The 14,827-nt window shown below is 66.2% G+C and overlaps 1 protein-coding gene across 1 annotated transcript; it reads right to left on the minus strand.

Moving 5' to 3' along the window:
- Window positions 1-806: 806 nt before the first annotated feature.
- On the minus strand, window positions 807-14,827 carry SLC17A9 (solute carrier family 17 member 9). The gene is given in 14 exon segments (XM_047068934.1): window positions 807-1,820; window positions 2,320-2,349; window positions 2,512-2,567; window positions 2,795-2,910; window positions 3,251-3,285; window positions 4,209-4,296; window positions 4,919-5,015; window positions 5,210-5,306; window positions 5,877-6,007; window positions 7,026-7,125; window positions 8,788-8,863; window positions 8,865-8,928; window positions 9,317-9,514; window positions 14,678-14,827. Coding segments are annotated over 14 exon segments (1,314 nt in total). The 5' UTR covers window positions 14,740-14,827; the 3' UTR covers window positions 807-1,656.

Genomic DNA, 14,827 nt, shown 5'->3' on the forward strand with positions numbered 1-14,827 from the left:
TCCTCCTCCGCCGGGGGTCACTTGGGGAAAACCTCTCCAGCGGAGCACACGTGAAGGCCTTTGTGGTAAATTAACATCCCTAGAACATTTCCACGCCGCCCCCCAGCGCCTCTCCGCGTCTCCGCGTGTCCCCGACGCCCCCCAGCGCGTCTCCACCTCCACAAACAGGCCTGACCTATGGAGGCCAGACTCATTTTGTAATCAGAGGTCCGTCTTCGGGTCCTTTCTGATCACAAGTGGGGGCGGCAGGGAGCAACGTGTACTCACGCGGAGCTACCCTCCTCCTCCTCGAGCGCACCTGGGCTGTCTGGGCCCGGTTCCGCGGGAGCCGTGACAGGCAGGCCACAGCAAGGCCAGAGGCTCCGTGCCACCCCGGGCGGGTTCCCCGGGTGGAGGGGCACCTCCTCCCAAGCTGCCCCTGCACCTTCACCTCCACCTTCCTTCCTGCATGTGTCTGCTCAGGGGGCCGCCCCTGACCGTCACCTGCAACACTCCCCTGGCTTCCTCCGGGGTGAGCTCAACAAGCCTTCAATACGTGTTTATTCTTTTTACAAAAGGAAGATTGGGGGCCTGGGGGGGCTCAGTCGGTTGGGCGTCCAACTCTTGACTTCGGCTCAGGTCATGTTCTCACGGTTCGTGGGATCAAGCCCCACACCAGGCTCTGTGTTGACAACACAGAACCTGCTTGTGATTCTCCCCTCCCCCCCCCCCGCCCTTCCCCCGTTCACTCAAGCACTCTCTCTCTGCCCCTCCCCACGTGCTCGCCAACTCACTCTCTCTCAAGATGAATAAATAAAAACTTCAGAAAAAATAAATAAATAAAGGAAGGTTAATAAAATCGCAGCCTTCCCTTTCCAGTTTAATCATTTAAATAAGTCTGGTGTGATCTCTCCACATTCTTAGTTCTTCTACTTAGACATCTTGCAAAATCTATTACAAACTCACGAGATGACCAGTTTCTCGTTATGAGAGAGAGAAGGACAAGGTGGGAGGGCTCCCTGGTCCCCAGAAGCATCACTGGCAGAGAGGGACCCACAGGGGGTGCCGGGGGGGCCCCAAAGATGGGCGAGGGCATCTAGCCCACAAGCCCCAACAGCCTCCATCAGAGCCGCGGTTCTGGCCCAGGGCACAGTCTCCTGAGGACATGTGGTGAGGCCAGAAGCCAGTGCTGGTTGTCATCACTGGCGGAGGGGGTCACCTAGTAGGCGGGGGCCAACTGCTAAACAGCCCGCAGTGCACAGGACGGCACCCCCCAGGAAGAATGATCTGGCCCCAGGGCCAAGAGGCAAAGCAGAGCAGGTCTGAGGGAAGAGTCCAGCTGGGTGGTGGCCCTGCCCCTGTGATGACAGACAGGCAGCCCTCCCACCCAGTGACCACGTGGGCACGCAGACCTACGTGGGACAGACTGTGACAGTGCAGCTGCTACTCAAAATACCAATCCCACTCACCCCTGCCAGCCCACGAACCCCGGGGGAGGGCGCGATCACCTCACTGGCAGGTGGAGAGACTGAGGCCCACCAGGGCTGCCCGGGCTCCGCTGGGGCCCGTCCCCCTCTGCTCACACACCCGGGATCAGGAGCGGGAGGCTCTTCAACACAGCCCGACGCCCCGAGGCGGGCAGCACTGGGTCCTCGGGGAACCGTCAGGCCGAGGCAGCTAGAGGTCCTCGTGGGTAGGGCTCAGGTCCACGCGCTGGGCCTCTCCAAACAGCAGAAAGATGCACAGCCCCAGGCTGCTGATGGCGGCCACCAGGCTGAACATGGACGTCCAGGAGCCCGTGGTCTCGATGAGGTAGCCTCCCAAGCACACGCCCACGACACCTGCACCAGGGGCGGGCGGGGCAGTCCTGAGGGGAGGGCCGGGGCGGGGACTGGGGCTAGGGTACCAGGGGGGGAGGCCGGGGGCGGCCTGAGGGACAGAAGCTGAACTCAGGTGTCCAAGCTACCAGGCCAAGGGAGGGCCGGCCTCAGAGGGTCCCAGAGGGCCAGAGACCTCACGGGCTGTCCGGCATACTGCCTCTCACAGGTCCTCCGTGGGGAGTGAGCCCCAGCGTTCTCATCCAGCCACTCAACCCCTGGAACCCCGGGCCTTGAGGATTTGACTCACATCTGTTGGTCAAGTGAGGGCTGGGGTGCTCGCCGTCAGAAAAGTGAACGTTCGCCCCGGGACCAGCTCCGGGATCTCGCTGTCCCCCTCCCCGCTGGTCTGACACCGGGGGACCCTGGAGGGCGCCGTGCCCCACCCTGCAGGGCTAAGGGGCTGGCGGGGCGGGAAGACTCAGGGGTGGGACAGCCGGGAGACACCCAGCCCGCCTCTTACCTGCCAAGGCCCCAGCTGTGTTGGCCACACCTGTGAGCGAGACAGAGAGACAACGAGGATGGGTCACAGGAGGCCCTCGCCCGGGGGCAGCCCCTGGGGGCCCGGCGAGAGGACGGGGGGGGGGGGCTCGGGTGAGCAATGCCTGGGTGGGGAACAGCCCCTCCTATTCAAACGGGGGCCAGTGGCTCTCACCGAACAGAAAGCCGGCACAGGATGGAGCCAGGTCCTGGATGTTGACGGAAATACCACTGTGGGAAAGAGAAAGGGAGGTGGGCGAGCAAGTGACCACAGGGCGGCTGCCACCCCATGGAGTCCGGGGCTGGTCCTCTGAGCACCCGGGGTCTAGAAACTGCCACACGGGCACTCGGAACCCAGCCCAGCCAAGGCCCGCCCCCCACAGCGGGGCGCTCAGCCATGCCAGGGCACAGCCACCGTGCCAGGGTGCCGGCTGGGGAGTGGGGCGCCCGGCCCTCACCTGTGGTTGAAGGTCTGCAGGCCGATGGAAGCTGATGCAAACACCACAGATTTGCAGAAGCTCGAGGTGTGCCCCAAACACAGGGCAAAAACGCTGGACAGGCCAAGGCCCATCACCTGCGGGACAGAGGATTGGTGCCTGCCGACAGGGCTCCTCCCGGGGCCACCCGGGGCGCACCGAGCAAGGTCACTGGGTAAGCCCCTCCCAGGCCTGCCCAGCGGGCATGAGACCTCCACTTGTCCGACCAGAGGGGAATGAGGGCGACCCAGGCCCAGAGACGTGTGCGGGGGTCTGGGGGGCCACAGCCGGGAGAAGGGCCTCAGGTCGGCCAAACCAGCCCCCAGCACTGACCCAGGGCACCTCCGAATGCTTTCTGGGTCAGGAGACGGGGGGGTCACAACCCGCAGGTCCCGGGAGCAAACCAGGGGTGTCCAGAGGAGCATTCCACCTCCCTACCTGCATGAACTTCCGAACAGTGATGGTTCTGTAACCTGAGCAGAGGAGAGAGGTTCCCACTGGCACCCACGTGGGGTCCCAGCCGGCACGGCTGCAGGGAGGGAGCATGGAGGGGAGGGCCGGGCCCTGGGCTCAAGGCGGGGGTGTCCCGGGTCGTGCGTGAGACATGTGCACATGTGTGTGGGCACACGTGCCTGCACTGAGCATCCTGTGTGCTGGGTGTGTGTGAGCAGCTGTGTGAGTGTGTGTGGGCATGTGTGCCCTGTGCTGGGCATCCTGGGTGCGTGTGCACACCCACGTGAGTTCCTGTGGACGCGTGTGCCCTGCCTGGGCATCCTGCATCCTGGGTATGTGTGCACGTGTGCGAGTGCGTGTGAGTGTGCGTGCCCTGCCCTGGATGTCCTGTGTCCTGGGTGCACGTGTGCAAGTGCGTGTGAGCACGTGTGCCCTGCCCTGGGTGTGCATCTAGAGGACTCTCCAGGACAAGGTCAAGCAGACAGGCAGAAGGAAGGCCCCGGGACGGTTTACACACGTGCTGTCTCCCTGTTTCTGCAAAGTCTCCACTGTTTCCACAGTGAGGGTGCAGCACTCTCTCACTAGGAAAGGACTAACGTCTAAGAATGCGTGTGCGTGTGCATGCGCGTGCGGTGTGCATGTCTGTGAGATCCTCGTCCTCGGGCGTGTTCGCTGGGGTCCCGGGCTCGCACACACAGCCCCCCCGACCTATGACCTCTGACCCCTCTGAAGACCAAGGAGGAGCTCCACGGTGCCCACAGGAATCGGGTCCTCTCCCTGTGCCCCACCCCCTCCGGGAAACTGAGGCTGAGGTGGTCGGGGCCCCACTCTCGAAGCGAGGTCCTGGGGGTGGCAAGACCCCTCCCACCCCCAGGAGGGGGCCCCCCCCCCACAGTGTGGCAAAGCTGGGTTGGCTCCCGGCGGCCCCTCCCCCAGGGCTCACCCTGATTGATGAGATGGTCGGAGAGGAACCCGCTGAACAGACCGGCGGGGATGGCCACCAGCCAGGGCACCACGTTGAAGACCCAGCCCTGCAGGGAAGAGGGAGGCCTCAGAGGGCATGCGCCTGGCCACCCGCGAGAGGTTGCACAGGCTGGTGGTCGCCCATGTGCCCTGATGCCCGGTAAGTCTCTCCCTGCCCACAGGCTGGGCTCCCGGGCTGGAGGGCCCCCCCTGACCTTGACCTCCCCCACCCTGGCCGAGCTCCACGTCCACTAGGGCCGCCCCCCTTCAGGCCGAGTCTCCCTCACTGGCCCCCCACACCGTGACAGGGCCGAGCAGGGGGGACACAGGCCCACCGTGTGGAGGTGCAGGAGGTTCTGGTCACCAGACGGGGAGGGTGGCCGGGGTGGAGTGGGCCAAGCTGACCCTGCCCGTGTCGCGATCCCCACTTGGCCCGTCCTCAGTCATGACCACGCACAGACCGTCGGCTGAGCCTAGGACAGGGCTCTGCCGGGCGGCCGCACAGGGTGCATCCCGGGAGCAGGCGCTGTGCGGTGGTGGGAAGGGGCCCTGTCCTGGGTGGCTGCACCAGACCAGAGGGGCCGTGGGCCCTGAGCACGGGCGAGGTCAGCTCGGGGCCGCGAGCCCGAGTGGGGCCGCAAACAACACCGGGTCTCCGTCACCCCGCGGGCGCCAGGGGGGTCCACCCACCTTGGAGCTGGGGAACGTCTCCTTGAAGAAGGTCGGCAGCCAGGAGAGGAGGATGAAGAGAGCACACGCGGACGACAGCTGAGCGGAGATGGCTGCCCTGGGGGGCGCGGGCCGGGCTCAGGGTCCACGCGCCCCAGCCCCGCACGGAGGGGCGCCCCCACCAGCCCCCGCGGAGCTCAGAAGCCGGGGTGACCCCGGCCCGTGTAGGCTTCAGGAACACCCGAGCGAGATCAGCCGGGCTCGGCCCCGTGCCGCCCCACCCCAAGCCGCGGCCCCGAGGCGTCGGCTCACCAGACAGAGGGCTTCCGGAAAAGCTGTCTCCAGGGAACTTTGGTGCGCCTGGACACCCGCAGGCCTCGCACCAGAACGCCCAAGGCCAGGATGAGATCTGAGGGGCAAGCGGTTTCCATGTGGAAGCTCCTCAGAATCGGGGGACGGCGTCTGCTCGTAACAGACGGCTCCCGGGGGGGCAGCTCCAGGGGCCAGCGCCCCCACAGCCCTGCGGCCCGCCTGGCTGCCCCGGGGACGGCCACACCGTCCTCCCTGCCAGCACCTTGGGCTGTCGGCATTTGAGGGAGTCTGAACAGACTTCCTCGGTCCGTCCCCCGTCCTCAGATCCCCCAAGCCCCGCTTCCTGCCATGTTTAGACCGATGGCCCCTGCCAGCTGCCTGTGCCCGGTGGGCACCTGTCTCCGTGTGCCCGCTTCTTCCTGGGGCACGGCTCTCAGGCCTGGACCCAGGCAGAGCCGGCCCGAGAACTGGCATTTTCCTCAGGCTCTAGTCTAGAGGATGCTTTTCCGGACGGGGCCAAGCTGCAGCCCAGGGACCCGCTGAGCGGGCGCTACTCCGCAGGTGAGTTGGGTGGATGTTTAGCGGCCGCTAGAGGGGCCGGGCGCCAGGCCCTCGCCCTCCCTGGGCAGCTGCGTTTGCCGGCCATCGCCCACCCGGCCGCAGTTACCTTTTTCACTCAGCAGGTACCTGTGCACATAACACACCCACAGCAGGGTGAGCCCGCCGGAGAGGTAGAAGACGCTAGGCCAGCCGTACCGGTCCAGGAGCAGGGAGCCCACGGCCCCCGTCACCAGCGTCCTGAAAGACAGGTGGCCGTGACCCTGGGCTTTGCTGGGGCAAGGCGATGCCTCTGAGCACCCCCACCCGGCATAAGCTCGTCGCCAGGAAAGCAGCCGCCCCAGTCTGAGCGTATTTTGTGAAGCATCCGGAGCGTTCAGGGAGACTTCCGGCTGCCTCGGCGCCCAGGGGACGTGGGCACGGCCGTGCGGCCGTGACACGGCACGGGGGCCCTCTGTTGCTTTAATTTCTTGCTTCCGGGCCTCCAAGTTGGCCTCCAAGATGTCTAAACACAAAAGTGGGAGAAGCAAGCACAAAGCCCAGAAGCCCTGTGGATCCTGGCCTCCTGCAGGCCGGGGGGTGGGGGGTGGGCAGGGGGGCGCCTTCCCCCCCGGGGCCTCCCTTTCCTCATCTGTGCAGTGGGCAGACTGTGTTCCGTGCCTCTCAGCCTAAGACACGGGCCCAGGACGCCTGGGTGAAGCGGGATTTCAGAAACAACGCACACCCTTCCTTGTGGGAGTACGTCCCACACGGCGTATCCAGAACCCCCGTTCCACTGGGCGCTCTGGGCTTTTATCCGGGCTCCTGGCCCGTCCTCAGGCACCCCTCCACGCTCTGATTTCTTGGCAGCGGGGAAGTGAGGGACCTGAGCCCCGGGTAGTGAAGCCCCATCAGGACAGCAACATGTCCCTTCTCCCCGAGCGAGGCCTCCATTCAGGAGTACAGGGACAGGGTCTTCATGTCTGGACCGTGTCACATGCCCCCCAAGGGGGCACAGGTCGCCTCCCACATCGGGACGGCACCCGCTCTGGCTCCCTCAGCACAGATGAAAGGGAACGCCATGTCCCATTGCCAGAGCCTCAACCACACCACCTGCCCTGGGGACAGAACATGCACAAGGGTGGGGGGGGGTCCCCCGCAGCACAGAAGCAGCCGACCCGCATCTCCCTGAGCCGCAAAGGCGCCCACGTGGCCTGTCCCCGCCCAGGCCCCCCTGGGCACACCCTCTGTCCCCTGGGCTCTCAGGGCCAGGACTTACCCAAATTGGGAGCCGGCCCCCACGGCACTGTAGGTGAAGGCACGTTCGCTCTCTCGTACCTTCTGTGACAGCAGGCTGGTCAGCGCCGGGAAGTAGACCCCTGAAACGAGCAGAGAGCTGCGTCCCCACGCTGTCACCTGGGGCCAGGGCGGGGCCAGCCAGGACCGAGAGCTGCTCTGGGAGGCTCCCCCGGGGACCAGCAGGACTGGGCTCTGAGGACCTGTCAGCTGGACTCTCAGCTGGGGGACAGGTGTGCTCAGGGTCCTGGCACAGAACGGGCTGTGGGAACGACGGAGTCTGAGCTGGCACTCCTGCCACACCAGCTCGAGCCCTGGTGCACACTCACACTCACACACGCACTCACACACGCACGCCACACGCTGATTCGTGCATGCTCACGCGCGCACACTCACACACACACGCGCACGCTTGCTCGCACAGGCCCACTCACACTCGCACACTCGCTCACACACTGGCACGCCCTGCTCGCACGTGCACATTCGCACTCACGCTCGTGCTCGCACGCACACGCTCACAATGCTCACGCACACTCGCACACGCATGCTCACACATGACACAGTCGTGCACGCACGCACACTCACACGCTCTCTCGCTCGCACACGCACGCTCGCACGCGTTCACACACGCAGTGCACCTACAGCCCGTGAGGCCCGAGCGAGCGGCCCCACGGAGCCACGGTGCCCGGATGTGTCGTCGTCCCGCAGCCACACGAGATGCCGCCCCAGGGAGGCCCGAGGGACCCCGGGGCCTCTTCGCAACTTCCTGCAAATCTACGATCATTGCAAAACCTAATTTTTAAAACAGGGACGGCGGCTCCCACCTGTTGTGCTGCGCTTTTCTCCCCGGAAGAGCTAAGAGGCCAGGGGCTGAGGCAGGGCCCGGCCTTCCCTTCGGGGCCCCACCCCCACCCACACCAACTGCCAGTCACCCAGGCTGATCGCTGCCCCTTGAGCTCTCGTGACGGCACGGACCGGCCCCCCACCTCCCAGGAAGATGGGGGAACAGCCTGAGCCGAGGGCCCCCTGGCTGGACGCCCGGAAACCCCAGCCACGGGACCGGCCGCACGCGGGGCACCGGGGTGAACCCACGGGGGCTCAGGAGCCGGACTGCCCGAGAGGCGGACCGGTGGGGCCGGCCAGGAAACAGGGAGAGGCCGAGCGCAGACGCGGGTCCCGGAGGCTCCGGCCAGGGGCAGCCTCTGCCCAGCAACACGCAGAAACTCAGCAAGTCCCCGCTGCTGCAGCGGCCAGGGGCGCTGACGGCCACCGTGTGGCAAGCTGCCTGCCACCCGCGCCCCCGGGGTGGGCCTTTTGGCGGAGGGGGGCATCTGACATCGGATTGTGCCAGACCGTGAAATATTTCTGGGAAACAGACAGAGCTTCGGCGCCAAGGCCTCGCGCGGCACGACAGACCCGCCCGCCACGGGGAAGCCAAGCGCCGGCCGCCTGCTGGGGGCGGTCGGTCCTCGTGCCTCCCTGCCCACGAGGACAGCTGCCCGCCCGCCGCGCTGGGGGCTCCCGGGGCCTTATCAGCAGGCGCAGGAGACTTCCTCTGACCTAAGCACACGCGCGGGATCACGCCTGAGTACACGTAGGTACCCACACGTACACCCACCTGCACGGACACGTCCACACACCCACGTGTCCACGCGCGTGTACCTACACGCGTACACAACGCGTGCGCGCTCGCCTGGCGCTGGCACGGCTGGCACTGCAGAGGGGAGCTGCCAAGACAGCCCTACCTTGGAGCAAGCCCGTGAGGATGCGCGAGAAGGTCATGAGGACCAGGTGAGCACTGCTGAGGCGGGCGAGCAGCGGGGGTGGCGGCAGTGATGAAGCCCCAGGCGGAGGCGGACAGCAGGATGACCTTCTCACCCCCGATCCTGGAGGAGGACGAGAGCACTGTGGCGGGTGGCGGGCAGGGCGGGCGGGTCCTGCCCGGAGGAGCCCAAGCCGGTGCCTGCTCCAGCCCGGCTCTGAGCTGCCGCCACCGGGCCAGGCGCCGCTTCCTCGTCCTCCTCCGCAGAAGCGGCGGAGGGTGAGGGCACAGGCCCAGCCTGTCCCTCCGTCCCAACAAGCACCCCCCTCCCGCCCCCCAGGACAAGCGCCCCAAGGGGAGCCGCGCACCTGCCCCCGGACCGCCTCCTCCACGGACCTCGGTCCTCCCGGCCGATGCCTCTCTCCAGGCCAGGCCTGGCCCCACATTCATCCCGCGGGAGCCGCCTCCCCCCGGGGCAGCCCCGGCCCCGCGTGGGGAGCAGGGGTGGTTACCGGTCCCCCAGGTGGCCGCCCACCACCTGAGTCAGGCAGTAGCCCCAGAAGAAGCTGCTGAGCACGACGCCGGCTTCCTTCTTGTTCCAGCCGAAGTCCTGGCTCATGGAGACGGCGCACACGGGCACGCTGACCCGGGCGCAGTACAGCAGGCCCGTGCCCAGCAGCAGCGTCCCCGTCCATGCCTGGCACTCGGGCCTGCGGGACAGGAGGGACGGTGTCACCCAGGAGGGCAGCGTGGCCGCCCCTCCGACACCAGGACCCCCCTGCGTGTCGGCTCCTGGAGCACGGGCAGACTCTGGGGACGAGCCACGACAGCAGAGGCTGGGGGCAGCCGGACGGCCAGCAGAGGGGCACGTGGGACAGAGCACGGCTGGAGGGGTGTGCTAGCGGGGACCGGCAGCCAGGTCCACGCCCCCACTGCCCGCTCCCCACGGGCCAGGGTCCCCAGGGAAGCAGCTGGGCAGGAGCAGACAGCTCGGTAACCTGCCCAGGAGACCCCGGCTGAGGCCAAGAGGGAGGGTCTCGTGGCAGGGGTGGGCCACTACGGGATAGGAGCAGGGCAGCGGGTCCCCGAAGGCTCCGCGGGAAAGCTGTGCGTGCCCAGCAGAGGGGGTCGGGGCGGGCGGTGCTGGGCGGCCCGCAAGGGGACGGTGCCGTGGGGGTGGTCGGCCCTTGGAGGAACCCGGGCGGAGGAGAGGCAGGCCCGGCTGCCTAGGGAGTCGCCGGACAGGTGTCCACAGGGGGACGGTCCTTGGAACTTCTGGCCAGTGCTCCCCGACTGCCCCTGAGACCAAGGGAACTGAGAAACTGCCAGAGCCAGGAGACGACGCCCCCGTGCATGTGGGGTCCCGGATGGGGTCCTGGGGTGTGAAAACCAACGGCGGAAATCTGAGCAAACTCCGGGCTTTTGTCCCTGGTTCCCTGCGCAGGCGGGACAAAGGCAGGGCGCTGACAGAAGATGTGGAGGGAGGGGCGGGCGGTAGAGTCACTCCCTTCACGTGACTCTGTAAATCAAGAACCGGCCTCAGAGACAAAGTTTACTTTTAAACAATGAGAGAGAGGGAGCTGTGGGCACCAGCCGTGGGGGTGGGAGGTGGGTGGAGAGGGGGGTACCGCTGGTGACTTGTGATGTCCCGTGCGGAGGGCGGGGTGTGCAAGCTGGGGGCGGGTGGTCAGAGAGCGCGGGGGGCCTTGCAGCAGCCCCGCGGGGAGCTCAGGGGCCCCGCCTGCACGGGGACCCATCCTGAGGGGGCGCACACACCAGGAGCCCCATCAGTGGGGGTGATACGACGCACCCATTACCACGAACGCCCCGACCTGGAGCGGGGCCCACCTGCCGGGAGAAGTCAGGGCTGCGGGACTCCCCACAGGATGGACCACTGACCACAGGAGCTGCCCCGGGGGCTGGCCTCCAGGCGCCCAGGTGCGGGTGGGTCTGTGGACACGGAACGAGAGGCCTGGCCTCTTCGAGCCTCCGTCTCCTTAGTGAAGACAGGCTGGTGCCCACGACAGCTGCCTCTTCGTGGGTGAGTAGACAGCAGAGTGACCAGGAAGTTCCCAGTGTCCCAACAAGAAGCCACCGTGACCAGGAGGAAGGGAGGCCAGGCAACTGTGTCCACCTCCTCCGGCCGATGTCTCCACGTGGGTCCACTCCCTGTCCACAGACCACAGTGCGCTCTTCCACGGTCAGGGAGGAGGCGGCCCTCCCCACGGCCCCGACCTGCTGAGTGGCCCCACCGTGGGCGCCCAGGGCCGCTCCTGGCTGCAGCCCCTCCACAGCCAAGGAGCCGCCGCTTGAGGCTGTGGGGTCCTGCAGTCCTACCAGCAGAGACAGCTGATTCGAGGTTCGACACCATCACTCGGGAGTTTGGGGGTGAATGAGTCTGAGTTCCAGCAGCCGGCCTTCTGGCCCCAACAGACCCCTATCTGTAGGCCAGGGCCCCATCTGGGGCTTGGGGATTCCGGTTCCAAAGTGCCTTCCAGCTCCTGATGGGGCGTGTGGTGTGGGCATCAAAGAAGTCCCCGTCCGGGCCCTGGCACGACGCAGGGAACCCCATCCCTTCCCTGGACTGGTTTCCCAGGCGTGCTCTGGACCAGGCACTTCAGGCTGGGCCTCTGGACCTCAGAGGGGTGTGGCACGCAGGGCTCCAGGGCGCCCTTCTGTGGCCCTCTGCTTTTATATACCAGAACCAGTGGGAAATCGGGTCCTGTGCTAAAAATATTGGGGCGCCTGGGTGGCGCAGTCGGTTAAGCGTCCGACTTCAGCCAGGTCGCGATCTCGCGGTCCGGGAGTTCGAGCCCCGCGTCAGGCTCTGGGCTGATGGCTCAGAGCCTGGAGCCTGTTTCCGATTCTGTGTCTCCCTCTCTCTCTGTTCCTCCCCCGTTCATGCTCTGTCTCTCTCTGTCCCAAAAATAAATAAACGTTGAAAAAAAAAAAAATAAATAAATAAAATATCCCCAGCTGTGCAATTCCAGAAGCCAGACACTAGACCCTGCTTTGGCTGAGGTCGGCTGGGGGACGGTGCTCCACTTGGAAACTGCCCAGTGACACTGCCCGTCACACGCCCCCCACCCCCACCTCCAGGTTCTTAAAATGTTACTGGAATGATTCAGAAGCCTGGACAACGGGGACAGCAGCATGGACCCGAAGTCCCAAGGCTTCCCCTGCTTGAGAGGGATGGGGCCATAGGGGAAGCTCAGTGGCTGTCCCTCTGGGCCCGGGGGCCCCAAACGCTAGTTTTCTTTCCAGAACTGAAGACCGTGGGGTGGAGGCAGGGCCAGGCATCTGCGAGGCTGATAAGCCCGCAGGTGGCACCAGCTCACTGCCCACCCGACACAGGACACGGGGCCCCTGGCAGGGCGGACCACCGTGGGCTCAGGCACCTGCCCCTCTGGGGTTCCAGACCTGAAGATGATGCCCCCAACGTCTCCCCGACGCTCATCCCTGGGACTTGACCACAGTCGCCCCGCGAGCACCTCACACGGTCCTCCCTCCCACCCAGCTTTCCAGCCCAGGGGCAGCGGGCCTGTTGGGCACATCGCTCTCCTGAGCAAACGCTCCCACTGGCCTTACTGGGGAGGCCCAGAGCAACACAGCCCAAACTGCCCACTGGAGTCCGTCCAGCTGGCCTGAGCCCAGCGGGCTGCAGCATCGCCACGGCCTCCGGGTGCCCTGTTCCGGGGGAGCCCACGGCGCTCCCACGCCCCCCGCGCCCCCTGCAAGCATGTGTATGCACTGCCCAGGGGCACCAGGAGAAGGCGGGCGTGGAGCAGAGCTTCCAACGCCCCCACAGAAAGCCACAGTCCAAAGGTGCCTTCGAGAAGGAGCTTCATTCCTTTCTATGGTCAGAGCAGTGGAGGGCCACCCGCGTCCAGACTGGACTGTGCCCCCAGCAAGCCCACCTGGCCCATCTCACTGGTGACCCTGAGAGCCTGGCTGTGTTTGCTCTCTGGGTGGGAAGGCCAGCTGAGGCTGACCCACTCTGGGAGGCTGGCAGGCTCCTAGAATATGGTGCTGCCCCTGGGCCTCCTTGTGACCACGGGAAGCCAAGAAAGGCCCGCCAGCATCCGGGCCAGCAGTCTGCCCTGAGCTTGTGTGGGGCAAGGTGCTGTCTGCTTCCTCCCTGGGAGGCCCCCACGGCCCAGTCCCCAAGCTGGAGGCAATGCCAGCTGGGCAGGCAGAGGTACTTCCTCTCCAGTGGCTGGGGACACAGAACGAGGAAGTCTGGCTGGACTCGGCGGCCCAGACACGGACTCCTTGATCCTGCGATGGCCCGTTTGGGAACACAGAAGGCAAGAGTGGATAGGAGAGCTTCATCCTGCCCACTGTGACCTGCCCTGAGCCTCAGGCCTGTGCCCCCAGCTCATCAGAATGCTTCCTATGAACCTTCTAGAAACTTCTGCTTCCTGCCAGTGGCCCTTGTGCATAAGCATCCACGGCTGAGCAAACATGTGGTCACGTGGCCCCTCGATTCAGAAAAGGGAAATGTGCCGGCATTGCAGGCCACGGGTCCAAGGCCACTGGCTGCCCCCACCCCTGCTCCCAGGGCCCACAAGGGCAGACACGTGGCTGTCGAGGCAGAGGGCACACAGGGTGGGCAGCCAGAAACGGCCACACTCACTGCGATGGGTCCACTCAGGGGTGGGGACAGCCTCGTCCCGGCTGAATCCAGTTCCACTCAGGACCCCCAGACCCCTCCAGAACTTCAGGCTGCCTCCCCTGCCAACGGCCTGGGGGAGTGGGGCAAGTGCCCCTTCCAGAGCGAGCACACAGGGAGGCAGTTGAAGCCGAGCCAGCTAGAGCCGCTGAAACGTGACCCCGCGCCACCCGGATCAGCACCTGGATCAGCCCCTCAGTATCCAGGGCAGCAGGAGGGGGTGGGAGGGTGGGGGGGAGGACGAGAGCGCTCCTGGACCCTGGCAGGCACCGGCACGCAGCCCCCCAGCTCTAGCAGATGCCTGGAGCAGGGCCCGGGCCAAGGCTGCGGTTTGGGCTCTGGGGCTCCCACGCTCACTGCGGCCCTTCCCACGCCGCTCTGCACACCCTGTCCTGCGAAACGACCAGCTTCTCTCCCGTCTCCCCCACTGGCTTTGCCTTCATCTTGCCCCAGCCTCGGGGACACTACCTCTTAGGGCCTTCCTGTGACCCTGTGCTGGGCAGCAGCCGCAGGTCCCGAGACCAGGCTCCCTGGGCACTCGGAGACGGACGTGAACTGGCCTGGGAATCCCAGGGCCTGACGTGGGCCCGGGGTCCACAGAACCAGAGGGAGGGCTGCGGCACAGGTGGCCTGGCTGTTCAGCGTGTCACAGTCGTGAGGAGAGCCCCTGTCCTGGGGCCTTCTGTCCTCGGCAGTGGATGTGGAAACAGAATGTTTCCCAGAATGTGGGCCCTGCCCCCCCAGGAGCCTCCCCCCCCCCACCATGGAGACCTGTCCACAGCACACAGCTGGCAGGTGTGGGCAGGACTCAGCCACCTGCCATGTCAGCTGAACCTGCTCTCAGGTGTGTGGTCACAGGTAGGGACTCGGGCCTGTAAATGGGTGTGGTCCTACCCGGCAGGGTCACTTCTAGGACCCACAGCTGTGTCCGTGAGCTCCCCCTTCACCAGCCAGGACGATGCCCCCTTCCCCCAGGCAGGACTCCTGGGATACCTCCTGCCTGCGCACCCGCCCGGGACCCTGGAGGGCCTGGAGAGGGCTCACGGGGGCTCTCGCTGGCCCTGGGACTCGAAAAGGGATGGGGTCTGGGGCTGGGTACTGGTATGCGGACCGTCAGGGAAGTGCACAGCCCATAGGTGGAGAGAAGGTGGCCTCGCCCCGGCCCCAAGCCACCGCCCCGCCCCCCACACCTTGGCCCCACCTGGACCACTGGGCGTCCTCAGCCCCGTCCCTGCGGGCCTCCTCCGGTGGCAGCGGCTGCATCGGGGGCAGCCGTCCGCGGGCGCAGCGCGTCCAGGTCGGGCGCCCGCCTCTCCAACCCACACGGGGCAGCGCCGCCCAAGGCCACGTG

Source organism: Lynx rufus, unplaced genomic scaffold (assembly GCF_022079265.1).
Source record: "Lynx rufus isolate CCGP_SWC_20201006 ecotype Redwood Valley unplaced genomic scaffold, mLynRuf1.p SCAF_8, whole genome shotgun sequence".
In the NCBI taxonomy this organism is placed as follows: Eukaryota; Metazoa; Chordata; class Mammalia; order Carnivora; family Felidae; genus Lynx; species Lynx rufus.